Genomic DNA, 27,642 nt, shown 5'->3' on the forward strand with positions numbered 1-27,642 from the left:
ACTGTTCGGTTCTGACTTTCAACTGCTCTCGCTCCCACAGGTTCTGGAGCTGCTTGAAGAACTGTGGTCTGCCACATGTGAGATGAGCCATAGGATGGGACAGTGGCTAGAAAGAGCAGCCTGGCACTTGTGAGGCCTGAGTGCAATTCCCAGCTCTGCCACAAGTTTCCAGGGGGCCTTGGGCACATCACTTACAGCCAGATTGCCAAAGGGGTGTCAGTACCTGGTGGGGTTCAAAAGCACTGAGGTGGGTCAGTGATCTAACCAGGCACCTAAATACTGTGCCCATTCCTGTCTCTGGGCCTCCATTCCCCAGCTGGGGCTCCCAGCACTTCCCTGCCTCAGATGGTTGAGAGAATAAATAGAGTGAAGTCTATGGGTATTCAGACACTGTGGTGATACTGAGATAGAAAAGGTAGGGCTGGGGAACAAGGCTACCCTTACACAAATGGCTGTCTGACCTCATTCTTGCCTGCCCTCCCTCTCTGGTTTTAGGACGCCTGTCGGGCACAAATGATGCCATCTGACTCCTTTAACACCTCCAAGCCCTGCTTTAGGCCAGGAGATTGCTCCCATCTCTGCAAAAGAGCTAAGAATGGGCTGTGACCAGGTCTATCAGCAGCCAGGCCCAGAGCTATGGGGGCGCAGAAGGGGCAGGCAAAGGGGATATTTGCCTCCACAAATAATCTTCAAGGGGCCCCAGATTATTGTCAGAAAGGCCAAGCTATGTGCAGCATGTACAGGCTTCATCCTTTATCAATCATAGCTAAAACTGACCCAGTAGCCAAATGTTCCTTTTTTAACCTGGCCAGGATTTCAGGAAGGCTGCTTGTTTTTTAACTAGCAGCATCCACGGACCCCCAGCCACCCCCTTGCCCCTGTCAGCAGTAAGACCCTCGAACTGGCCGTGTCAGCAGCCTCTACTACAGACCATGAGGTTTCGTTTGCTGTGCGGTGGGCCCTGGCAGGAGGGGGTGGGGTTGTGCTTGAGACTCCACAGGGAGTTACTGGGGGGCTGCTTCTCTACTCCAAGGGCTGTCACGTGAGACACTGCAGGCCTGTGTTTCACTGGGTGTTGAGGCTATGGGAGGAATAGTGAGGCTGCCGGCTCTAGCGCCAGCTGGATGCTGATCATGCTTGGCTCTGGGATTGACTTTCTTCAGACTTAGCCAATGCCATGTCTCTGCTCTCCCAGCCCCTGGCCAAGGCAGCAGCTTGGTAGAGGGCAAGAAGCTCCGATTCCGTGCTGCCCGGATGAAAGTGACATGGCTACTGGCTCTCGGGTAAGAATGTGCAGTGACTTCCTGGAGATCAAGACCTCAGCTGGCCCAGCAGGCTGCAGCAGCACAAAGCTCCAAGTCCCATAGGAGCTTTGTCCAAAGACTGCTGAGGTCCTTTACAGATCACGAGCGCTTCGTTATCCGATCCCTGGAGACCCTCAGGGTATGTCTACATCTACAATTTTGCAGCGCTGGTTGTTACAGCTGTATTAGTACAGCTGTATAGGGCCAGCGCTGCAGAGTGGCCACACTTACAGCAAACAGCGCTGCAAGTGGTGTTAGATGTGGCCACGCTGCAGCGCTGTTGCACACCGCGGGGAAGGAGACCTGCTTGGAGGGGGGTCGGGGAACGCCAGAGCACACCGTGGGGCTGGATACCTGCTTGGAGGGGGTGTTGGGGAACGCCAGAGCACACCGCGGGGAAGGAGACCTGCTTGGAGGGGGGGTCGGGGAACGCCAGAGCACACCGCGGGGAAGGAGACCTGCTGGGGGGGGGGTCGGGGAACCCCAGAGCACACCGCGGGGAAGGAGACCTGCTTGGAGGGGGGGTCGGGGAACGCCAGAGCACACCGCGGGGAAGGAGACCTGCTGGGGGGGGGTCGGGGAAACCCAGAGCACACCGCGGGGAAGGAGACCTGCTTGGAGGGCAGTGGAGTTTGCTTAATTACCAGAGAGGCTTCCTCGGGTATGCTGGGATACCTGCTTATTCCACGGAGGTCAACAAAAACACTGGTGAGTGTCTACATCTGATGAGCAGCGCTGGTGATCCAGCGCTGGATCCTCTACACCCGAGGCACGACCGGGTGTACGGCCAGCGCTGCAAACAGGGAGTTGCAGCGCTGGTAATGCCCTGCAGGTGTGTACACATCCTAAGTTGCAGCGCTGTAACCCCCTCACCAGCGCTGCAACTTTGTAGTGTAGACAAGGCCTCAGTCAGCAGAACACACTACTACAGCGAGGAAGCGGTTTTCATTCTGGCTTTATTAGTGGCTGCAAATACATCTGCAGAATCCTGCCGCTAGAGGTTGGGTTTGAAAGCAGGGCTACATGTTTGGCTGGAAGGGGATCTGGAACCTTCTTTTTTCCTCACAAGGCATTCAGTGATATTGGCCAACTCCCCCCATCCCCCACGCCACATCCTGATAGATACAGAGCAGAGACTCTCCTGTCACAGCCAGCTAAATTCCTCTAGGTAATTTATTACTTTTAATGTGCTAGTTAATTACATAGTGAATTAAAAATGCATTTGTCATGGTGCTTGTGCTGTCCCCAGGCTCCACCAGGAATACTCTCCATCCAGCCCTACAGACGGAGGAAAAGGAAATGCAGGTGAAAGGTCAGACAACAGGGCTGCAGCATAGCGCTTGCATGGGGGGCTCAATGATGAATGGACACAGTTCTTCGATGGATACCCAGGAAACAAAGCACTGCCTGTGACAGCCCCCATCTTTGACTCCAGGGACGATCTGGGGATAGCCAGAGTTAAGGTGTGAGTTAGACAGCCAGGCTCTCTAGCTAGGGACTGTCACAGACTCATGTCCTCTAGGAATCAGGCACCAAGTGGAACACACAACACACGCTGATCAGTGGGCTGCAATTGAACAGAGGTGCCAGGGCATAAGGGGCAGCATTCAAAGCTGGCCAGAGCATGACTGGGGATCTCGGACGTAGAACAAAGTGAAAATCTGGCTCTGCTCTTGGGCATGCTAGCTCTGGCGTACCAAGGCTGAGAGAAGGCACGTGACTCTAGCTACTTTCCTGTGGGGACAGGTTCTGAATCACACGAGCTGGACGAAGGATGCCAGCCCCAGGGATGCAGTGGGAATCCAGCTATGCTCTAGGAGACAGGGCCTCGGATGCTAGGGCTGGCGCAATGCAACATGACCATTAAGAGAAGCCTTTACCTGAGGTTTATTTGAATGTGTGACTCTCGGTACCACCCCGGCCAAATCCTGCAAGAGAACCAGAATGGGATCATTACCACCTGAGGCATCAGAAGCAGGGAGCAGGAACCAGTGCCATGGCTGGGAGAGCCCTTGGGCTAGTGAGACTATTGCCTCTCCTGCTGACCCATATTCTCCCAGACCATCTGTAGCCGTCTGTCGTTCTTCTCTTACACTGATTGGCAGCTCTTTGGGGCAGGGGCTGCTGTTTTTGTGTAGTGCAGCGGGGCCCTGGTCCACGACAGGGCTCCAAGGCACTGTGGCAATACAAATAAGAGCAAGCCCAGTGAGAGACACGTCTACTGGTGCCCTGCAACTGCCACAGAGTGCAGAGACCAAACACAACATCCAAGCTGGGGGGAGAACAATGACCACAGCCTGAATATTCCCAGGGCCATGAGCCAAAGGCCTAGGAAACACCTCTGCCAGCCCACCCATGGCTTTAGAGGGGACCGGGACAGAGCCATCTACAATACAGCATTTCAAATGGAAACCACTTGCACACTGGGGCCCAACTTCCCTCCAGATAGAGAGGGAAACACTAACTGGAGTACAAGGGAGCTGGAACAAGAGTCAGAGGCTTTAATAGCTGGATCACTATCTCAACGTGGCCCACGACAAGCAGTGACCCAGTGCACTCAGAGCTGAGAGCTGGGCAGCAGCCTGTGTGAAGTGGGACAAGGGGTCCTAGTTACTCAGTGGCACAGGAGTCCAGGTCACAAATGGAGGAGCACTAGCTAGCTGGCGCAGAGTTGTCAGCCTCAGTGGAAAGGGCGAGCAAGGAGCACATGTGCTGTGGGCTGATCTCCCGTCTCAGCAGGAGCACACTGACGGGAGGCAGGCCCCGGGAAAGCCAGCACCGGGGCTGCTCCTGCCATGCCCGTCCTCCGCAGACACAGGGGATTTCAGTCCCATTTTTAGCAGCAGCAAATTCATGTTCAAATTGCAGGGACTGGACTAGGAGACCTCTCAAGGTCCCATCCAGTCCTACACGTCTATATAAAAACATTGCATAGTGTAAGGCCCCTCCCTACAGAATGCTGGAAGTGAACAGCTCCCCTGCAGGTAGCCCGAATCCTGTCATGGTCTGTTAGAACTCCAGCCCTACAAGTGCTGATTAGACCCAGCCCACACAGCATTACAGGGGGACTATGTGCAAGGAGCAGCAAGCAGCTTTTCCCTCCAGGGGACTGGCTCCAAAGAGCAGGGGATTGGCTCCAAGAGCAGGAGAATCACAAGGGGAAAGGAGCTCAGCCCTATAGCCACACAGTCCCTGCCTCAACAGCCCAGACAGCACTCAGCCCCTGCATGGCTGTGAAAGGGACTGGAGAGTGAGCACACGTTACCCAGCCTTGTGGGGCTGCTCACAACAGCATCCCCAGAGCTTGCTCCTGCTCCCCTCTCAGGGAGTCGCTGCCAAAAAGACACTGGGGAATGACCTGCCTGCCCCTTCCCCGCAGGCCTGCAGACCAGGAGAGGAAGCCATTCAAGGGCAGCCAATTGGCTGGCGCAAGGTGCGCTAGGAGCAGTCCTGGCAGAGACACTGCCTCCCTGAGGTGCAGCTCCACCCTGCCCCCTGCAGGGCTGTGGTGGTAGCACCCCAAAACAAGAGCAGCAGGAGGAATCGAGGGTGATGCCTAAAGAGGCCAAGTGGCACAAAGGGTGTGGAGTCCTCCTGGAAAGCTGGCTCCAGCTGTGAGCGCCACGCATTGAAAACCAGGCCCAGGGGAAGGGCTAGGACAGAACAGGGTAAGTGTGGGGCTACCAGCCTAGGAGGCAGCTGCTTATCCCTGGTGGGGAACATGCCTCTGTTATGGGGTTACTGGGTGATGGCTTCCCTCTGGGGAAAGGACTTGGGACCAGGGGAATGAGGGGAGGAAACCCCTGTTGCGTGTGGGAGGAATGTGGTCACCATGTGGGTTATCTTTCAATTTACCCTCCAAACCAGCCATGTGGAGCAGTGTGCCACTCTGCCCTTCTCTCTGCTGTCCCAGAGCTCAGGCTGCAGCCCAAGCCAGAATGTCTACACTGCAATTAAACAGACCCTTAGCCTGTTTAATTTCAGGTGGCACAGGCCAGCCATGGGTGTCTGATTCCTGTGTACGTGTACCCTCAGTGCTCCCCTTCCCTGCCACAATCCTACCCAGGTTGCATACTCAGGAATTAAGGAATCTGAACTGGCGTCGTCAGGATTCCAGCTACTGCCGTGCTAGCCCTGCCCTGACAGCAGGACAGCAGCTCCTCTGAGCCTGCTGAGGTGCCTCGGGGGGATACAAGTGGGTTCCATCCTCCGGAGACTGAGGATGCTGCTGGAGGAACCCTTCACCTAGTGGCAGGAGGAGGCAGGCTACAGTCACGCTTGACTCTAGTTCTCCCACCCAATGGCCTGGCGCAGCCTGGCGTTTTACCCTTGTAGCTTCTAGAGATAAAGAGAACGATTCCACGTTCCTGGCAAACCCACATGCTGACAAGCAACAGCTGCATAGCTCAGCCAGGGGTCTTGCTGACCCATTGTCCAGCATAGCCCACTAGCTGCTGTACAGGCTTAAGCCAATATCCTGCTGACTTGGAATGGCATGTAGATGACACTTCACGTTACACCCCAGCAGCCACAGAATGGATGGCGGGGCAGAAATTCAAGTGGAATTCCACAGCCTCTAGCATTGGCGCCACATCAACAATTGCATTCAGCAAATCACATTCCAAAGGAGTGTGTATTGAACCTGAAACCAAAGAGCTGGGGGCATGGGGTATTGGGGGGCAGCAGCAGGAAGGGGAGAATTCAGACCTGTAACTCAAAACTTTCTAAAGCTTGCTGAGTCACAGTATCTGGAGCCCCACAAGTTTTGAGATTCCTTCTCTTCAGCATACTCACCTCTTCAAAGCCTCTAAGAGGTTCTGGCAAATTGCACGGGCCTGAGGGTTTTCACACTCTTCAATCTGTGACTACACGGCTGGGTCGGGCAGCATGGCTGGCCTGTGAAAGCGTGAATACACCTTCACACTAGACTACCTCACTACAGTGAAATATTGCAAAGCACTTAAGTCAACTCGTGCCATGTCCAGATGAGCAGGCCCATTTGTGCCGTTACTCACACTGGTACAATGCCTACCAGCTCCAGGGAGAGTCACACCTGTGCAACAGAGGACAAAACTGTGACCAAAGAATCTGAAGACAGGGAGAGTGAGATTTCTTCCAAACACTCAGGGTACGTCTACACTATAGCGACAGTTACAGCGCTACAGCTGTGCTGCTGGAGCACTGCAGTGTAGATACTTCCTACTATGACAGAAGGGGGCTTTCTGTCGACGCAGGCAATCCACCTCTCTGATTGGAGGGAGCTAGGTCAATGGGAGAATCCCTCTGTCGACCTAGCCACCTTACATCATGGGTTAGGCTGACCTAACTACAGTGGTCCAGGCAAGAAGCTAGATTGACCTAAATTATAGGTGTAGGCCAGGCCACAGCATTGACCTAACTCTGCTCCTGCCAAAGCAAAAAGCAAAACTCCCACTGACTTCGGAGCTGGGCCAGCCCTGAGACCTTTTGAACATCCTACCCAGAGAGAAACAGCGCAGATCCAGAGGAGCACCTCTCCAGCCAACGTGACTGGAGACAGAGAGACAGAGCTTCTGCTCCAAAGGCCACAATTCAAGTTTGAGGCAGTGCCCACAAAGCAATCAAGGGAAAGTTGCCTGGCCCCTGGAGAAAGGAGAAGGAGGCATGAGCGGACATCGAAGGGTGACTACACGCAGGAAGATGTGTGCTGACAGCCATATGAGCGGAGATTGTGAAGGGGAGGATAGTGTAAAGTGTAATGGGTGTAGGTGTATTTAGGGGTGTGCACATGGCTCTAGCGGTTTGCCCCTGAGTTTAGGGACATATTGGGGAAGACGAGGGGACGAGAAGCTAAGAGGGAGTGGCTGTGGGAAGTGCATGGGGTGCTTGGGAGCTGGGAGTTCAGGCAGGAGTGGCTGTGGATGGAGGCAGGGGTGTATGTGCATGGATCTGTGTGCTGGAACATGTGATCATGCTTCGGGGCAAGAATCCCAGGAGACAGACACCACCAGTGCCGGCACCCAATATCCAGCCAGGGAGAGGTGAAAGCCCCAAGCATGGAGAAACTTACCTTTGGGTCCAAACAAGGCAGAGTAGCACGGCTGGTTGCAATAGGGCTTCCCATCATGCTGCAGAAAGAGAAGAGACTCCTCAGTGCCACATTACTCAGGGGAGTCTGAGACGAGCAGGGCCCAGGAACTGGGCATCAGAACAGGCACTGCTCAGTCACTGGGCCCACTCTTAACACTGTGACTATGGAGATAGATTAACAACTCCTGGGCCCTGCTCTCTTGGTCCCAGCTGTGTCAGTGACCTCCCCTATTGCCTGCTCTTCCAGTACTGGGCCCTGCCATTGTTCTGCCACTCACCCCGAGTGGAGTCCTGACCTCACTACAGCTTTGCTGAACTAAAGAAACATCCATGTGCCAGGAGAGCCAAATGAGAGCCTTGTCTAAGGTCCTCACGTTCCTCCTCACCTGAGACCTGCTCTGGACATAGGTCTCTGGATAAGGCTAGGGCACCCTGCGGCACCTAGCCCACAATCCTAGTGACTCTCTGCCCTGTTACATGCAATGGGGAATTCTTCAGTTCCATACAAGATTCCTCCAACTCAGCAAATCCCCCCTGCAGGGGACCTGGACTGGCCCACTGTCTCCATCCTGTCAGGTTAGTTCAATTATTATGGCACCCCACTCACCGGGCCAGCCTGGTGCTGATAAACCAGCCTGCCCACACACACAGCAAGCCCCCAGCTTGGAGCTGGCTAATGCAGAGTTCTTGCTACTTCGAGGCAGGGCCCCCAGGCAGTCCCATATTCCATAGAATCAACCAAAGAACTCACCCCATGCTGCAGAATCTCAGCTTCCTTCTTTTAAAATTCAATTTCTGGCCCCCAAGTCTGAGACCTGAGTAACTGATGCAGCGATGGATGCCTGCATCTACATAGCACTTGAACCAATAGCTCCAATAGCTGTGAACTCCCTGCTCGTCTCAGGCAGAGCCTCATGCACCCTGCAATTCTGCAGCAGTGGAGCCTGCCATTGGCCCCAGGATGCCATGGAATGCAGCCCTCTTGCCCTGGCATTAGCTGTTTTGCTGCGACCAGACCTCCTCTGGTCAGGTGCAACCCGCCTTTTGCTCTCCAAATTTCCCCACAATGAGGAGATGACTTTGCTGTGCACAGCGCACACATTAGGACAGTGGTCTCCAAACTTTTTTAATCACACACCCCCATCAGTAAAACAATTTTGAGCACGCATCCCGTTGCGCCAGCTCTACCATTTTTGCCAAAGCAAAAAAAACCGCTCGGACTCCCGCTCGAACTGATGAAACAAAAAAAAAAAAAAAAAAGTGTGCTCCTCCTGCTGCGCAGCCCTCCCCTGCGCTCCCAAAGGAACCTCTTGCGCACCCCACCATTGCACTAGGAGTCCAGCTTGCAGCCAAGGTGCAGGGAGAAGCCAGAAATGTAGGCTGGTTAGCTAGGTAGCCTGGAGATCCCCCAGCAGTCCAGACCCAGGGCAATGAGCTGCTGAAGCTCACTATAAGCTCCCTGCTTCCAGGGGTGAAGGAGGGTCTGAGCCAGACAGACTGCAGGAACAGAGGCCAGGGGAACAGAGCCAGGCTAGCTAGAGAGTACAGTAAGAACCCCTCCCTCAGAAATACCCAGCAACAATTTCTACCTCAGTGAGCCTGGGGGGAGGGATAGCTCAGCGGTTTGAGCATTAGCCTGCTAAACCCAGGGTTGTGAGTTCAGTCCTTGAGGGAGCCATTTGGGGACTGGTCCTGCTTTGAGCAGGGGATTGGACTAGATGATCTCTTGAGGTCCCTTCCAACCCTAATAATCTATGATTCTATGAGAGCGAGGGGGATGGGAACAAGGGTACTGCATGGTGCGGGGATAAAGTCATGCTGCTGCAGAATTCTGGAGCTGGGGCTGTGAAATATGGGCCCCTTGTGCTGTGGAGTACCTGGAGATCAACTCTGCAATGGCAGCATGCACTATGCTGCCACCCACAGGTGAGGGGTATAAAGAAGCAGCTGATTAAAGTTTCTTGACATATCTGTCCTACGTGTTGGAAGATGCAGCTAAGAGTTACAGTGACACAGAGCTGGTGGCCGGCTACCTCACCCCTTACCTCAGCATGGCCGCCTGAAGTCAGGGTCTTGTTGCATTTCTCACACTTCAAGCATGGTCGGTGCCAGTCTTTCCCCAGGGAGGTAACCTTCTCAGCTGTCAGAGTGTGGAAACAAAAGTACCATTCAGGAGGCTGTGATGAGGCATATGCACCCAACACCGAGCAAGCAAGGTTTGGCGAGCTGCTGTGGGCCCTCAGCCCCACCCCGCTACACCTAAACTCGCTGTCAGGTATCAGAGAGGCTTTTAACAAGGGACGAGAACAGCTCAGAAGAACAGCCCTTTGTGCCCAGCCCAGCCCCTCTGCACCCAGCCCAGCCTCTCTGCAGAGACTGCTGGAGCCCTCCGGAGGATGGTATGGCTGGCACAAGATGACTGAGTTCATCTTCTTCATGGCACCGCTTCTTTGCTTTACTACATAAGGACTCTGGGGCTGCCTGTGTGGGCTGAGACAGGCCAGAGAGGTGTAAGGAGACTGTCACAGGGGGAGAATGCCATGGCAGAGGTGGGGAGCTGCTTCAATGAACTATGTGGACTTTTGCACTCTACGTGCATCTGTCCTGTTGTTTGTCCTGGACCCAAACAGTGTGGTCGCTGTAAGAGTTCTATACTTGGAAAAATGCCTGGTGTTCCCAATGAGTAAATCAAAAAACTACTGGGGCATCTCTCATTCCAGCTTTCAGTGGGGCTCACTCACTGTTTGACTCTTGCTTGTCCTGGAGGGGGACTGACAGTTTTCAAATTCAGACACCTACACTGCACTTGCATAATAAATAAAAATCCATGCAGCCCATGCGCGTTCATGTGCGGGTAGAAAAACAGGTAATAGCATGCGTAGTACTTGCTTTGCACACACAAAAGCATGGCTTGCACAAGCATTTTTCACATAGGCTTGGGTGTCTGATTCTAGGCAAATTATTGCCAGTTGGAAGATATGAGCTCTGAAGCGCCTGCTGCATCTTTACCTCCCCGTTCCTTTCTGGAAGGGCCTATGCGTCTCCATTTGACACAGATTCATTACTATTCACATTAAAACTTGTTCAGACAGGGAGACTTGCAGAAGGAAAATGGCAACAGAGTCAAATTTAGGGAACACCAGAGTACAGCCAACCCTCACCCAGCAAGGACTGCCCTCCTCTAGTCTAGTAAAAATTCTTCTGCACCAGTTGGCATCTGAACTTGAAAACCAGTGACCTCAATTAACACCGGTTACCTTAAATTCCATGGTAACAAGCCCTTTTGGCACATGTGAAAACCTGTCTGACAATCACGGGGGAAGACACACCTGGACCAACACTGGGAAGCAAAGTATTGCAAAACATCCTTTTTCCAACCCACAAATACAGGGAACCTCCTGCTGCCAGGGTGTTGGGGACACATTTCTCACTAAAAGCCACAGCAAACAGTAGTGTGCTTGGAGACTGGCCTGGGTTCAGGCAACTGAAGATAGCCCCCGAGGCAGCTACAAAAGGAACAATGAGGTTACTCCCCAGGTCCGGAATAGGTTTATATTAAGAAGAAAGGAACACAGGATGGACTTTAACTACAGTACAAAGGATGTAATTTGCTAAAGAGGCTAGTGTGTTCTTTCTATTAGCAGCTGCACTCACGGATGTGTATTAAGTGATAACGCTGAGCTTTCCACAGGAACCCTTTCAGTGCCAGGACCTTCAAGTGGATTTTCCATGCCTGAAAAAGGCAGGGGCCTGAGCTCGGGGACAAAATTTCTTCCTATAAACCAATACCTCGCCACTCCTTGCTCGGCTGCTGCAGCAGAGTGCTGGGTGAGGAGTGCTGGTCTGCTAGGGCTTTGGCATTACAACTCTTTTTCTGGGTGGGCAGGGAGCCCATGACTTGGGTGTGACCATTAACTCCAGGAGAGAAGTGATCACTAGAGAGGGGATCTCAAAATGCTCCTAGCAGGCAGGCCCCACATCACAGACGCCAACATCATGGCGTGAAATAGCACCAGGGACTATCTGGGGAAGGGGGCATGAGCCCAAATCCCCTTTATGAAAAAGCCTTATAGAATTCAGCGGGGAGGAAACTGACAGGGTTACACTGAAATTAAACACAGTTCTTTAGAAGTTGTTCTAAAAGGCTTCAGAACCTGACAAATTTCAATAAGGCTTTTTACAGCAACCCCTTGGATCCCTCTTAGATAGTAACGTGGCCCCCACTACCAGAGAATCTGAGCACCTCAATCTTTACTGCATTTATCCTCACAACACGCCGGTGAGACCGAGCTACACTATCACCCCCATTGCACAGAGGGGAACTGAGGCACAGAGAAGTGAAGTAACTTCCCTAAGCTTACACAGGAAGCCTGTGGCAGAGCAAGGACTTAACGCAGGTCACTCCAGTCAGAGAGCCACCCTGCCTCAGGAGGCGCACGCTGCTATGGAATTCTATAGGTTGATTTAAAAAAATTCTCTAGAAGGATGATTGCGCTGTTACATTTAATAGGGCTAAAGGGCAGGAACGCAACTTTTATTTATATTATTATATTATAACACAGAGGAGGGCCACCTCTGAAGGTCAGGAGTGAGGCATGATGGGGTGGGGGGCAGCAATCTCTGCCATGCCTGTTCTACATCTGAAAGAGATGCTGAGCCTTTCCTTTTATTCCAGGGTTTCTGGAAGGAATTCAGACTCCAGGAGTGTCACTTGGGCACCTTTCACCCCTATTGGAGGATTGTTTAGAGAAGCTTATCACTGCCTAGGCACTATATTCCCAGTGACTGGGACTTCGCACTAGGAGAGCTCCAGACTCTGGTGTTGCAATCTTCCCATGCAGGTAGTGATTTAGTGCTGATGAAGTGATCTGTAAATACCATTCCATGACCACTATGGCAATCAGTCTTCGCTGCACTCCTATGATCCTGCTCTCTCTCCCCTTTATGATCTGTCAAACATATCAACTGAAATCCCATCAAGGACCATTGAAGTAGCTCATTGACTTAACAGCCAGGCCCTTCAGGTTCCAGCTTGGAGTGAAGAACTAGATGGTGTAAGTGAAATGTAGTTGAGTGGCAGCTAAATCTGAGCAAAAGACTACATATACCAGCCACACCTGATGGGACTCTTAGCTGAGAGATGCTGTATTTTTCTTTTTATTCCAAGACTGCTTATACTAGACCAGTGTTACTGCTATGATCTTAGAAATAAGAGCTTACAACTGATTCTGGACTCTCCTTGGCCTTTGCATTAAACTCGGTCTTCTACAGCTGAGGTCATGTGACTAACTTCATAAAAATAGCACTTCCTTGCTCAACAGACCCATTGCACTTACAAAGAAACATCTGCTTACTTCACTGCACAATATCTTTCACTCCTGTTAGCCCTGCAGGGCTAGACCAGCTGTGCAAATGACAGCTGGATTCTCTTCTGAGTTGATCAACTGAATTATAATGATAGATTGAGGGTATATAGTGTTTATGCCCAGAGATGTGCAAACCAGAACAAAACCAACCTGTCTTTAGCCTCGGGGGTTTCAGGTGCTGACAGTTCTATTAAAACCATTTTTTACTAGTTAGCTTAGCAAACATTACCTGGAGTAAACGAGCTGCCATAGACGTGAAACTTCACAATGCCACTTTTAGGCCTTGGCTACACTCACACTTTACAGCACTGCAACTGGGGTGTGAAAAAACACCCCCCGAGCGCTGCAAGATACAGCGCTGTAAAGCGTCAGTGTAATCAGGGCAGCAGCGCTGTAAGGGATGTGGTTTACATGCAGCGCTGGGAGAGCTCTCTCCTAGCGCTGCCGCTCTGACTACACTCACACTTCAAAGCGCTGCCGGGGCAGCGCTTTGAAATTCCAAATGTAGCCATACCCTGAGTCACCATTCCAAGTAGAACTGTACTTTAAGGGGAGGTTTAAGCCTTGTTTACATTGAGGAAACACAAAAAATTCCCACCTGTGCTACCACCACTTTATTGGAATGGGTGTTAGCACCAATAGTGTAGACAAGGTTCTTGCCACCAGGACTGATTTTTACTCCCTTTTGGTTGAATCTATTGAAAGTAAGTAACTACAATGTTCATAAAAATGGATTCAGCTATCAGAATCTTGTCTATACCTGGCCTCCAGCCAGTGCTAACCCCAAGTCAGGATTCTTTACTAAATTTCTCTAGTGTAGGCACTATCTTAAATGACAGGCAAATATGAATGGATGGGAAAACTGAGAAACAGTTAAGTCTCCATCACAGAGAACTGGAATGTACAAACTCTGGAATTCTTGTGTTCTGAGCAATTCCCTGATTATTATTTTTCTGGCACAGTAGACAGAAAAGTACAACACACCCCACAAGCAAACCAGAAATATAAGAGAGAAAGAAAGAAAAAAAAACCAATATGTTCCCAGTCCATGGCTTACAGATTTATTCCATACAGTTCAAAAATAAAAGTACTTTAGGGCCAGCATCCACTTCTAGCTCTCAGCAAAACACATCAGAGTTTTTATGCCAGGGACATGGGGAACCAAGAGATTGGGGAACTTCTGTATGTGGTTTTAGTAGATGGAGTTAAATGATTGCAGCAAAGGTTATTGCCGGGACTAGCTACCCAAACCTCTTGAAATACACCCATGGCAGGAAGTGGGATCATGTAACCCAACTAAGTACTCTGAGTCAGTACAGAAATCTGCGGCTTTTTGGAAATTCTTTCCAAATCAGGGTGTGGCCATCCATCTGCTCCTTACTAGGGGCTGGATCCAACTCCCAGGGGAGTCAGCGGAAGTCAGGTCAGGCCCAAAGTCTGTTCAAGGCATATAGTGATAGTTTTAAGAAAAGCACGCCTTGCAGATACATGTCTCCTCTGCACTGTAGCCTTATTACAATAAGACATTCACGATTACATAGTGCCCTCTGTTATGCCCAGGTAGTCGTGACTGTGATCAAAGGCAGAATTTGCTGTTTAGAATCAAACTAATTCGCCTTGTAAAGTTTTTAGGAACCACTTTAACTGATCCTGTGTTGAACTGTGGACTGGAGTGTCCAGAGTCTCTGGGTGGCTCACTCCCTGCCCATCCAGTCTATCCACCTTAAGCAAACATCTATGATGAAGCTGAGAATGGTGCTGTCGGAACAAAGGACCAATATATTAGCTTGGAGGGAAGTGTAACATGGCAGTAAGCCAGAACCTCTGAACCTCGTCTCTAGTGATTTGCTTCAGTGCCCATCAAATGGCTTGGAGACAAACAAAGCACTGAGGCTCCATGTTAACCTATTCTGTTCAGTGGGGCAGACATCCTGAGAGGAAAGGGCCTTGGTACAACGACTTACAAGATGTTTCAGCACAGAAGAAAACAAAGAGGGCGTAAGTTGCAGTGGGGGAGATCTAGGTTGGATATTAGGAAACACTATTTCACTAGGAGGGTGGTGAAGCACTGGAATGGGTTACCTAGGGAGGTGGTGGAATCTCCTTCCTTAGAGGTTTTTAAGGTCAGGTTTGACAAAGCCCTGGCTGGAATGATTTAGTTGATGTTGGTCCAGCTTTGAGCAGGGGGTTGGACTAGATGACCTCCTGAGGTCTCTTCCAACCCTAATCTTCTATGATTCTAAGTTGCAGAAGGATCTCCCAGAGCAGTTTTTCAGAGGTGGCTATTTGCATACACAACGTATTGTTGCAAGTTCTCATATGTATGTTTGGTGACTTCTGAAAGACCTGGCCTCTGATTCATGGTCACCCTTCATGACTGGCAAGTTGTGCAAACCATCATCGTTCATCCTTAGGAGCAGAGCGAATAATTGAGGTTTTTGGTCTGCTCGCCAAATTGAAAAATTCACTGTATATCTAACTGAAACTGATTTCTGTTTTGGTTTCTCACAAACAAAAAAGCTCCTAAAACTGTGTTTGGGTCAAATGAACGGTTTTGAAGATGATGATTCAAAACAAAATATCCAAATTTGCAAAATGAACTGTACAGACAATTCCAAAATTTGTTTTCAAGGTTTTTTCAGCCAAAACTATTTGCTGAATTTGACCTAAAGTCACAAATAGTTTCAGTGCCCTGAAAAATGCATTTTTCAGGGAATTTCCTGTCAGCTGAAAAAAATTCACCCAGATTTACTTGGTAGGGCTCTGTGCTCACCTTGAACTGGTGTAAATGACCACACAAAGCACAGGGACTGATGAATTGAGCCCCTGATATAAAAGATCTAAAAACAGAGTATTAGTTGTTTGACATTTTTGCCTCTGGAACCAAATGGTCACCGACAGTACTAGCTACTGCCAGAAGAATCCTCTTTAGAGGTTAGACAGAAGATACATAATGGATATAGCTTAGATGGAAACATCTCAGAATCAAAAACAGATTCAGAGCCCATCCCCCAGCCCTCCCTTTTAGAGGTCAGCATACCTAACCACCCAGACTCACACAAACTCATCTTTATTTTCTACACTCTTTCCTTCCTACTGTTTTCTCAAGATCTTCTTCTTTCACCCTCAAATTACAATGTTGTGTCCTAGACACAATTTCCCAACTGTTACATGTTTACATTTGCTATTATATCGATGGCTGGACTTGCAAGACATATGGCAAGAATGTATATTATATTTCTCTAGCAAACCTCAACAACAAACAGCCCTCACCTAATAATAATGTACCTGTTCAACTGTTCAGCTAAAATGTGCAGCTGGACAGAGAAACGGCAGGACCTCTTGTATACAGAAATTGATACGGTTTCACTCATTTTATAGAACACTGTGTGGTTCTTGGATTCTGAAGATGTTTTTTCACTGTGTAGAAGGGAACAGGAGACTTCCTTGATGATGGGCAGCTATGAGAGAACATAGTATTTTCACTGGCTTTGGATATTATCTCTCAACAGACTTCAAAAACTGTATCAGCCTGTGGACTCAGAATCCAATGGGACAGTATAAAAGCACTACAATGAAACAGTTAAAAAACTACAATGGAAACTCCCTCCATCTTATGCGCTTTGTTATTTCTCATTACTTAACCAGGAAATCTTTGGTTTCCTAGGACTATCGATTGTACTAGTGGTTCTCAACCTGCGTCTGGCTTGCAGCCCAATGAGCACACAGCTGCGATCCATGTAACATCCTCAGGGCCATACAGGTAGTAAACATAATGGGTGGATCTGGCCCATATAACACATAGTGGCTGCATATGCCTCCTACACTGGTAAACAGGTGGAAAACCACTGGTTTATACAAATGGACTGCCAGCTCCTCTAGACTTTACTAGGGATCTGAAGGCCTTAAGGGGCATGGGCTATCGGGGAGCGGGGCGGGGGGTTAATTACAAAGAACTTTTTTATTAATGATAATAAAAGAACTTGTTAGGTTTTGAGAGCACTTCCTCGCTTGTAAAGCAGACAGCTGTCTGCAGTAGTTTGCTGCTGTTCAAGTCTCCTTACTCATAGCTGGGAGGCATGCAAGAGATCCACAAATCAGAGCATCTTCCTAAGGCTGCAGGGAGGCCCAGGGAGAGGAACCCTGCTCGGACTCCTCCTCCTGCCACGGCTCTGCACAGCCTCCGTGCCAGTGAGCTTTCCTCAGCCCTGCCCACTAAGAGCCCCTGCACAAGGGGAGAGGGGGCAGCGCTTGCCCTTGATGTTAACAGGAATCTGTGCAGCCTACACATCCCAGCTCAACCCGCAAGGACCAGCACTAATGCCCGTCTGCTGGAGCCCTACAAACCCAGCTCCTTCCTGGCTGCACAGGACCCCCAAGCTGTGCAGGCAGATGGGGGTGGAAGGGATTTTGAGCCCTTCTCACAGAAACCAGGGAGTTCTCAGACTGTTTGTCCCAGAACACTGATCTCCTCCCACATGGCTGGGCAGGGGACAGTGATGACAGTAGTGCAGGGCACAAACCAAACACCAACTGTAGCCAGAGCCGGCTCTAGGCACCAGCAAACCAAGCATGTGCCTGGGACAGCACATTTTCAGGGCATTCCAGCCATTTTTTTTTCTTTCCCCAATTCAGGCAGCAAAAGCCTAGAGCTGGCCCTAGCAGCAGCGCATGGTGCGCAAGGGCTCCTTGGGGCTGCTGAGGTTCACACCGTGGGGAGCAGTGCCGCACCTTGTGGCTGGGCTGGACAGGCTCCAAGCAGGGGCCACTCAGGCTGGGGGCCACCACAGGGGGCACACAGAGCCACCTGCAGGTGCTGCAGGGCGGCTGCTCCCCAGCACCGCAGCTGGGGCTTGGCAAAGCGGCCCAAGTCACCCAGGAACTGCAGCAGGGTGACCAGAAGCAGCAGCAGGACCACAGAGGGAGGGGCGCTGCCATGTGGGGCCTGCGTCCCACTCTCTGAGGCTCCGCTCTCTCTGGAGCTACCCTGCCCCGGCTCCTCAGCCCCTGCTGGGGCGGTCCCCCATCTCTGCCCTCCCAGGTCCCGGCCGATCCTGGAGATGGGAGCCCTGGCTCCTTGGGGCTGCTGAGGTTCACAGATGCAGCCCAGGAGTCCCGCTGCTTACCTGACCCTGCCAGCACCGGACCGACTGGAGGCGAGGGGGGAGTGGACAGAGTCAGCACTGGTGGGGGGAGCCCAGGGCTGGGGTGGCAGTTGGTGCGGGTATGGTGTGGGGGGGGGGCAGAGGATCCCAGAGCTGGGCAGCGGGGGCGGGGGGAGGAAGAGCCCAGGGCTGAGGTGGCAGGGAGTGTGGGTGGGGGAGGGCACTGGTGAAGGGGGGAAGAGCCCAGGGCTTGGCTGGGCTGGGGGCAGCCAAAAAATTTTTTGCTTAAGGTGGCAAAAAACCTAGAGCCAGCCCTGGCTGTAGCAACAACATGTAGCCAGCGCAGCCTGAGTCCCAGCCCAGGGAATGGCCGCCCCTGCCCCACCCACCTGTGCTGCTGCCAGGGCACTGGGCTGTGCCTCAGTGGGGGGCTGGGTGCCAGGGAGCCTGTATAGACAAGGGGGGGCAGGAGGCAGGGCACCCCATTCAGAAGCTGTATTCAGGGTCAGGTAGGTGGGCTGTACCCCTGCAGGGGGCTAGGAAGCTGGGTGTAGAAGCAGAGGGTTGGGCAAGGTCTCTAGCCACCCCTGCAGAGCTCTGGTGCTAGGGAGCCCATACAGAAAGGGGCTGCAGCAGGCAGGGCACCCCATAGGGCAGGCAGTCACAGAGACCCTGGCACCCCCAGCGCGGAGCTGGGTGCTGGGCACCCATTGGGCAAGATGGAGCAGGGACAGGCAGGGTGCCTGGCAGCCCCAGCGGGGAGTTGGGTGCTGGGCACCTCTTGGGGAAGATGGTGGAGGGGCAGGGAGGGTGCCTGGCAGCCCCGGCAGGGAGCTGGGTGCCAGGCACCCCATGGAGAAGGTGGGGCAGGAACAGGCAGGGAGCCTGGCAGCCCCAGCAGGGAGCTGGGTGCCAGGCACCCCATGGGGAAGGTGGGGCAGGGCAGGGCAGGCAGGGTGCCTGGCAGCCCCAGCGGGGAGTTGGGTGCTGGGCACCTCTTGGGGAAGATGGTGGAGGGGCAGGGAGGGTGCCTGGCAGCCCCGGCAGGGAGCTGGGTGCCAGGCACCCCATGGAGAAGGTGGGGCAGGAACAGGCAGGGAGCCTGGCAGCCCCAGCAGGGAGCTGGGTGCCAGGCACCCCATGGGGAAGGTGGGGCAGGGCAGGGAGGGTGCCTGGCAGCCCCAGCGGGGAGTTGGGTGCTGGGCACCTCTTGGGGAAGATGGTGGAGGGGCAGGGAGGGTGCCTGGCAGCCCCAGCAGGGAGCTGGGTGCCAGGCACCCCATGGAGAAGGTGGGGCAGAAACAGGCAGGGAGCCTGGCAGCCCCAGCAGGGAGCTGGGTGCCAGGAACCCCTTGGGGAAGGTGGGGCAGGGCAGGCAGGGTGCCTGGCAGCCCCAACAAGGACCTGGGTGCCAGGCATCCCTTGGGGAAGGTGGGGCAGGGGCAGGGTGCCTGGCAGCCCCAGCAAGGAGCTGAATGCAAGGAGCTGGGGGCGGCGCCCTTACCGAAGTAGACCTCCTTCTGGCAACGGGGGCACTTGGGCATGGTGGTAGCTCCGCGCGGGCTGGGCTGTGCGCTGACTGCTGCTCGAATGGCTCTGCTACTTGGTGCGGCCCGCGCCTGCAGGGTCACCCTGCGGCCCCGCCCGTGAAGCCCCGCCCCCCAGCTGTGCTCCCGGCTCGCGGGAACCCTGGCACAGGGGCAAGGGAGGGGAGACAGGCGAGCGGAACTGCTGCGCTGGGGCGCGCTGGGCGGGGCGCGGCTCGGGGCTGGGGGTTGGAGTGGAGGCGCTGGTGGACAGAGGGGGATGGGGGGAATCAAGGTGCATCTCCTCTCCTGCCCCTAGTGTCCTATTGCTTTTTGTCCCACGCTCTTTCCTAAAGTCAGGGGCTCCCCCCATTCCTGCCCCCAGCCTGCTGCTCCATGAGTCCTTCTGGACATTTGGCCCTTGGGAGCCAAGCAGCAGCACATTTGGTGTCAGGCCCCCAGACTGGCCCAGATTCTTCACCAGGGGCTCTAGAGCTGCACTGGTGGAGCAGAGACGGGGGCATTGCGGCCACAGTGGGAGCTAATCACCCACTGCCCTCACCCTGTGGGGCAGCAGGTGTGGGCTCCAGCTGAGATCAGGCTTAGGGGTAGTCAGGAATTGTTCAACAAAACATTTGTTGTCAGAAAACACTGACTGGTGATGCCAGAACCTGCCGTGGAACGGTGTCAGCTTTGATTATTTCTGTTCTCAGAAAGGTTTGTCAGGTCCCAGATGGAATTTCTGGTCAAAACCAAAGCTAGAGAGACTAGCCACCACGCTGGGGAAGGAGAACCCAGGTTCAAGTCCCTGATTCAGAACAGGGATTTGAACCTGGTCTCCCCAGGGCCGCCCAGGGGGGGGACAAGAGGGGCAATTTGCCCCAGGCCCCGAGCTCCGCAGGGGCCCCCACGAGAGTTTTTCGGGGCCCCTGGAGCGGGGTCCTTCACTTGCTCAGGGGCCCCAGAGCTTCTTCCACTCCCGGTCTTTGCTGGCGGGGGAGTCCTTCCGCTTCGGAGCGGAAGGACCCCCCGCCATAGTATTACTGCCGAAGCAGGACTTGCCGCCCAAGTGCAGCCCGGTCTTCGGCGGTAATTTGGCGGCAGAGGGCCCTTCCGTTCAGGGACCCGCCGCGAGTGTTCCGCGGCAGGGGGCCCCCGCCACCGAATTACCGCCTAAAAGCGGGCTGCTCTTCGGCGGCGGGTCCCGCTTCGGCGGTAATTCACCGGCGGGGGGCCCCCGCCGCGGGTCTTCGGGGCACTTCAGCGGCGGGTCCCAGAACAGAAAGGCCCCCCCGCCGCCAAACAGGGCCGGCTCTAGACATTTTGCCGCACGGGGGGTCCCCTGCCACTTGCCAGTCCCACAGCTCCGGTGGACCTCCCAGAATTCTCTGGGCGGCCCTGGGTCTCCCACATCCCTAGGGAGCACCATGTGCATGGGGCTATTGGCGGTTTCTCTCTCTGGAAGGTCTCTGTTTCACCCCAATGCAGAAAGGGAACATTTTAGAAATCTTGATAGTTTTCCTGGGAGAACTGTTTTCTACAGAACTGGATGCATAGACCAGGAGTGAAAGCCAATCCCTGCCCTGAAGAAGTTACAATCTAAACAGAGAAATGAGAGGAGGGAGGATTACTATCCCCAAGTTACACCTGGGGGGATGTGGGGCTCAGAGTAGATGCAATGACTTGGCTGAGGTTATGCTGTAGTCCTGGCTTACTCCTGCATTCTTGAACCATTGAATGAAAAGAGCTCCTGAGCCACACCCAGTGCCTTAACCACACAGCCATCCTTCCACTTGATATACAGTCCCACTTCCTTGGGTGCCAGGGTCATCTGGCACACCCAGAGCACTGAGTCTGACAAGAAAGCATATTTTAAAAGGCCAAAGGAAGCACCAGGCTTGGTTCTGCTCAGGATCATCCTGGTCCTGGAGCAGTTTGTGCCAAGATAGGAAGCAGGCCCCACACCCCTGGGCCGTGCATTCTTAGGGGTGTGGTGGGGACCACATGTGCTTATTGGGAACATTTGATCATGTTTTCTTGATTATTACTATTATTTGCTATGGGGAGTTGCTTTTCTTTTGGAATAAACCCCTCTGAGGAGTCCCAGATGGATTCCTGGGGGAAATCCTTTCTGTCTGGCTAGGAAGGAACTAAGAGGAATAGCCAAAGGCCTGTTTTGCATTAAATTATCCTCCTCCTGTACAGAGCACCAAAGCCAAATATGTCAGAAATGACATCAGGTGCCAGCTGCAGCCAGTGAGGGACTGTCTGTGGGTAGTGAGCACCCATAATTCCAGGTGAAATTGACAGGAGCTACAGCTGCTCAGCACTTCCATTAAATCAGGGCCCCTCGATATCTCAGGTTGGTTCTCTTCCTAGGGTTTACCTCAACTAGCTAGATGAAGGTAAAAAGCCTGTTCAAGGCTCAAGTTAAATTCATAGTTAAATTAGGATTAGCTAATAACCCTAATCTAATCTCAGCTTTTCTTCCTCAGCTAGACAGACCCCATCAGAGGCACATAAAACTGTATGTTATAGCACAGTTCTCTTGTTGTCCTCCTCAAACCAGGGTAAAAGCCAAAGCTCTGTGCTGATTTATAACCACCAAACCCCAGGAAAGGGGCTGTGGGTGACATCTGGTCCTTAGAGGATGGCAGCTTTCCTGCAGAGTCTAGATTAGGAATGACTGAGTTATGTCCTCCTAGCCAGCAGCACTGCATCTCACCCCTTGCAGCAGGCAGGAAGCTGGACTGCTGTCCTTGGCACTTGGGGGAAGAGATTTAATGAATGAAAGTCCTGAAGCACCAGGTCTTGGCAACAGTCACTGAACTCAGTAGGACTAATTCTCTCTTATGTAAAGTATGCACTCCTGTCCCACTGGCTGGGAGCAGGAGCCTTTGGTAAAGCGTGTGTGCTGCAAGATTTTCACTTTAGATCATGAAATAAACTTTAGAGGTGAGTCAAAATAGGATGGGGTCTGATGGAGTGGGGGGGAGAGGTTGAAAGGGGTGCTCCCTCCCCCCCAGGCTACTGCCATGCCTCACTGATAGCCACCTTCATGAAAAAACAAGTTGATGGGCTTCTACCAAAGTCCCCATAGAATCCTAGGTCAGACCTCAAGCTCCAGGGTGTGCTTTGAAATCCAACCATCGGCCAGGGATTGCTCTTGTTGGTGTCACTAGGCATAACCCTAGGTAACTCGGGAGGGTGGAAGATCACGAGTGCCGATGAAGCCCTCCTGCTCAGGCCTCAATGAACCATTGTTCCTCCATGTTAAACACTTTGTGTAACCTAGTGTAACCTAATGTACTAATAGCTGCAAAATGTAGTGTTAGCAGTTAGTTTTCTGTTGTAACAGCCAGTTCTCTGCTGTAATACACTGAAGCTAGGCTAAAGTGAACTCAAGGCCACTGTTAGATGCAGAATACATGTCTCAGCAGCGGAGAGGGGAGAAGGAAGGGGAAAGACAAAAGACTGAGTGAGAAAAGATGCTGCAGCTGGAAGGAGGAGGGAGCGGGAACGGAGGATGAGCTAGTCAGCAGGTTTTGCAGTAAACAACTCGGGTATAAAAAGAAGAAACTGCCTGTTTTAGGTGTGCTGGATTTGAGGCATCAGTCTCCTTGCACTGCTTTGAGATCTCAAATAAACTTTGTTTGCTTCTCCACCCTGGTGTGTTTATTAGCGCGAAGTACACCGGGCAATGAACTGCTGTTGCTTGGCCTCAGGCACTTTGTGCTGGCAACACTCTCATAGAAGGCCAGCAGCACGGCCTGTAATGGGACTGACTCCCATTGTGAGACTGCTTTTAATGCTGAGACTGGACCTATCCGCTCCCCAAGCCCTCTCCCCTCAATACACACCATGGCCACAGCTGGGGGTGGGTGCTCCAGAGTCCCAGGCCAGCACAGAGTGACAGAGAGTATCACATTTGGTCCCACCACATGGCCAGTGCATTTAGTGTCTCTCTTGGGAGCTTTACAGCTCAACAGCTCAGGAAACTCCACCAGAGAGCAGTTGTATGTCCAACCAGTGGTAAGACTGACAAGTGGGGTAAGACTGATTCCTGGGGCTCCTTCGATAGTGACCTATCGAGTCTTAGAGGTTAGCAGAGAGCATGCTGTTCAGTCAGCCCCACACAGCTATGTCTGTTCTCTGTAACTGTTCTCTCTTTTCAACCAGCTATGATGGATTTAGTGCCAAACTGACAGCCCTGGGGGCTGGAGTTCTCTTATTTAGCTCCAGAACAAGCATGGCACAGGCAGCTGTTTTCCTTGTACTAGCCATTGTGTACCTCACCCAGCCCCGGAGGGAGGGCTCTGCTCAAAGGCCCAGCAAGTGTCAGCTGTTATGGTGCTTTTTGTTTTGACATGGATTCTTGGTGCTGGAGGAGGGCTGCACATCAGCTTATAAACATTTTGCACAGGCTGCCAAACCAGCATCCAGTGGATGTGACTTTGGGGCCAGATTTGATCCTGGTGGAGATGTATCCATACTATAAAGTTTGTCTGGATCCAGATTAAAACTTTTCCCCAGTGTGGGCCGTTCAGTTTCAGGATTTGGTTTGGGCCCCTCTCCAGTGAGGCAGGTGACTAGCTTTAATAGGTCAGGGGAGATATTCAGGCATCAGCTTATCCGAAATCTGCACAGATGGGATCTGATCTCATGCTTCTCACTGAGGGACTAGGACCATGGTAAGGGTGAGGTTCTCTTGATTTAGGGCCTCATTCACTGCTGCGACTCCATGGCTATGTTGGTCCAACATCAATGATTTTAGTGATGTTACATTGGTTCAAAACTGGAGTAATGCCCTTATGCTTAGCCACAGTGTAGCTCTGCTCTGTTCAGACTGCTAGACTGGATGCAAAACTGGGCTGGAAATCTTGCCAGAAATCTTCTGCTTCCTGGCAGGCTCCATGAATCCACCAGTACTTTGGCACTTATTGGCCCTGCCAGAACAAGGCCTTGTCTAAACACACAAGTAGCATCAGTTTAACTAAAACAGCTTAAGTCATTTTAGTGAAACTGGTGCAACTTCCTGTGTAGCTGTGCTTACATCAGGTTACAACTGGTTCATATTGATTTGAGCTTAAATTGATCAGCTACAGGGCATATAGTGTAGTCCAAGATTTAAGGCTGTATGAAAGTTTAGTAGACTTAAAGCTTCAGTGGATTTGAAGTGGAGATAATGGCACAGCTGCCAGACCAGTATAGGATCACTGTAGTCTCTGCACAGGGGGATAGATGCCAGAGATGCATGTCCCTGATTGGTAGGCAGTTGATGTAGGCAGAGTCAGACCAGCAGAGGGAGTATGGTATTTACACAGGATAGGTGTGAACTCAGCTTATCATGGGAGTGGGTGGAATGAATTTGGCATAAGACCATGTCTGATTTGATTACAGTTCCAACTGGCTTTTAGAGCAGGCTCAAGGGGACACAGAGTTCTCTCAAAACTTTTCCAAAGAGAAAACTCTCATCTCTCCAAGATTGATCCAGAACTGACCTAGAAGCATGGTGCTCACTTGAAGGGCTTCAAATGAACTCAGGGCATTTATGTGATTAGAGTATGACATGTCTCTGAGAAGCATTAGGCACTATTCTTCACATATACTTAAGTATCAGGGAGCACCGGCTGAAGAGCAAAGGTGCTGGAGTTACACTGGTGGAGCAATTGGCTCAGGGAGAAGAGCAGTGAGAGATGGGCTGGGGATTGATTGAGGGGGCTGCCTTGCAGAGGACCATTCTCCAGTCTCCTCCAGTGGCCTGGGAGGAGGAAGCAAGCTCAGCAGAACCAGTAAGTACAGGTGGTGTGACGGCAGCTGTATCCTGAAGTGAAAATCCTTCAGACGCAGTTTATAACAGTGTCAGACACAAGCCTGGTTTCAATTTGTTTCGCAGTAGCCCGCTAGTCATTAGTGCTTCAGGAGTGCCCACTTTATTAACCAGGCAGGACTCTGTGCATAAGAGACATGGATTGACTCACCCCTGCATCACTCCAATTTCACACTAGTGTAACCCCCCCTGATTTCAGTGCCACTACACCAGCATCAAACTGGACTAAAGCAGTGGTTTGAATCAAGCCCACCATCTCCTACAGCTGCTGTAATTAATCCAGGTGGTCAGCAAGTCCTAGGAACAAATGTCTCAACCACCATAAAACCAACCATTCCTGAGAGGCACAAGTCTTTCTTTTTACAGACAGCAAGTTCATAAACACGCTATGTTCTGGGAGGGTTTTGATGGTTTTCATGCTCCCTTTAGTCCAACAAATGGAGGACTGTGCAACTTTTATACTACAGCTACATAGACTCCATAGGTAGTTCATTGGAAATCAGCCCAGCCAGCTGCCATTCAAGAGGACTTGGCTGATTTGTCTGCTAGGATTTAGGGGTTTCCCTAGGAGCAGAAAGAACTCCACAAACATTTGAGAATGATTTCAGAGGAGCATGGCCTAGCAAGTTCCAGTGAGCCATGTCCAGTTATGCAGTTTACAACGTGACAATTCTTACTTCATTGTTCTAAATTATACACAGCCCCTCAGTAGATCTCAGCCTGCCAAGGGAAGGACATGAGTCTTTTAAATTGTGATCAAGACCATGAGCAAGGGAGAGAACCAGAATAATCTGAGGAAGATGCTAGGGGAAATGGCAGGTTTCATTTCTGTAACATACTGGCCATTTCTCATTGGCTGAGTTTCTTTACTCACACTCTCTGATGTCAATGAACTACAGTAACGAAACAGTAGGATATAGCAGATTACAGATATCTTTGGGGCAACTAGGACTTTTACACTGAACACTGCCCTTGAATGGGGCAGGATTGATTTACAAAGCCCCAAATCCTTCCCAATAGATAGCTGGTGTCTTACTCCATCTGTCTCCACTGATGAAGGTACCTGGTTCCCTTGTTGCTTTGTCCCATCATCTGACCAGTCCTTATTTGCGCAGCTTTTTACACTATTTACTCTAAAATTCCCTGCCACTACAACTTAAGCCCACAGGACTCTGTGAATGCCAGATACTGAAGCTGGGGACATTAGACCAGGAGTGAATTTGGCCTGTTCTCAGTTAAACTAAAAGGCAACAAATAAAATGGGACAAAAGGAAAATAAAACTATACACTGAGTACAAAGTTAGCCAGTGGAACTCACTGCCACATGGTATTAATGATCCAAATAAGTAAGCTTCAGAAAAGGATTAGAGTGATGTTTGTCACCCAATGTAGTTTTTATTCCAAGAGCAGGGACCCTGCAGCTGAGCAACAATCCTGCAGCTTGGCTGGTTCTGCCTGGCTCACAGAGAGCCCACCCTGAACCACCTCAGCACTGCCCTCTGCTGGCTAATTCACCAATATGTGGATCCTTGCTCCTTTGCAGGGTGCTTTGGTTTCTTCTGCCTGCCCAGACCTCAGGCCTTCTAGTGTGACATTGGGAATGTGGAACCTTACAAGAATGAGCAAAACTGTGTGGGACCCTTCCCTGCCACAGGGAGAGTGGCTGCCTAATTCTCTTGGCAGGTTGAGGTGGGAACATGAGGCTGGGAAAGGAGGGGAGAGCTCTTTACCACCTCCCCACTCCCTGCTCTGCAGTATGCAGGCACTCCCAAGGAGCAGGGAGCTAGTGGGGAGAGGCAGATGGGGGAACAGGGTTAATGGAGCAGAGACAGGGCAGAGGAATCTGCTAGATCTCTTCTTTCTGTGGGTCTGAGTAGCACATAGCTTGTGTGTTTTGCTGCCATTGGAGAATTTTTCCAGACAACTCAGGCCTGTGAGACACCTCTGGTTTCCTATGGCTTTAGAGTCTCTCTCAGCTAATACCATCAGGAATAGATATCCTGCCGGACAATGCTCCCAAACCAAGGTTCATGCATCTGCTAGGGAAATAACAGCCTCAGCAACCTGCAGCCTTATCTTGTCTAGAGACATTGGTTTAGATAACGTAGTGATTAGCAGCATAAACTGCCTCAGCTGTCTGAGCAGCCCTTGATCCAAATTAGAGGGTGGGGCTGGATATAGGAGCATCAAGTCCAAACACTCTTAGCGGCACTAGCAGCAGGTGGCTCAGTTCCATGCAGCCCTTTGAAAATACAGGCTGTGCTGTTTGTTTTTGTTTAAGGAATGTTGTTAAGGAGGTGATGCAAAAACCAGAGAGGGCGGAGGCTTCAAACACTCCCCTCTGGACTCATCCCATCCTGCAGTGGGATTGTGGAGCAAGAATAATAATAATATACTTGGCCTCTCTATAGCACCTCTTATCCAAGCATGTTGCAGCACTTC

The 27,642-nt window shown here is 51.7% G+C and overlaps 1 protein-coding gene across 1 annotated transcript; it reads right to left on the minus strand.

Annotated features, from left to right (window-relative positions):
* Nucleotides 1-2,242: 2,242 nt before the first annotated feature.
* CRIP1 (cysteine rich protein 1) lies at nucleotides 2,243-19,467 on the minus strand. The gene is made up of 5 exons (XM_030573175.1): nucleotides 19,349-19,467; nucleotides 9,419-9,513; nucleotides 7,354-7,411; nucleotides 3,185-3,232; nucleotides 2,243-2,582 (listed from the first exon to the last, which is right to left on the minus strand). Exons 1-4 carry the CDS (start codon nucleotides 19,386-19,388, stop codon nucleotides 3,192-3,194), a joined length of 234 nt encoding a protein of 77 aa, XP_030429035.1. The 5' UTR covers nucleotides 19,389-19,467; the 3' UTR covers nucleotides 2,243-2,582; nucleotides 3,185-3,191.
* Nucleotides 19,468-27,642: the final 8,175 nt, after the last annotated feature.

This window comes from Gopherus evgoodei, chromosome 8 (genome assembly GCF_007399415.2).
Source record: "Gopherus evgoodei ecotype Sinaloan lineage chromosome 8, rGopEvg1_v1.p, whole genome shotgun sequence".
NCBI lineage: Eukaryota > Metazoa > Chordata > Testudines > Testudinidae > Gopherus > Gopherus evgoodei.

Coding starts and splice junctions, on each gene's coding strand:
- CRIP1 (XM_030573175.1), bottom strand. CDS start 19,388: ATGCCCAAGTGCCCCCGTTGCCAGAAGGAGGTCTACTTCG. Junction 7,412..9,418: donor CTTCAGGCGGCCATGCTGAG/GTAAGGGGTGAG, acceptor CTCTTTCTGCAG/CATGATGGGAAGCCCTATTG. Junction 3,233..7,353: donor TGCCTTGTTTGGACCCAAAG/GTAAGTTTCTCC, acceptor GTTCTCTTGCAG/GATTTGGCCGGGGTGGTACC.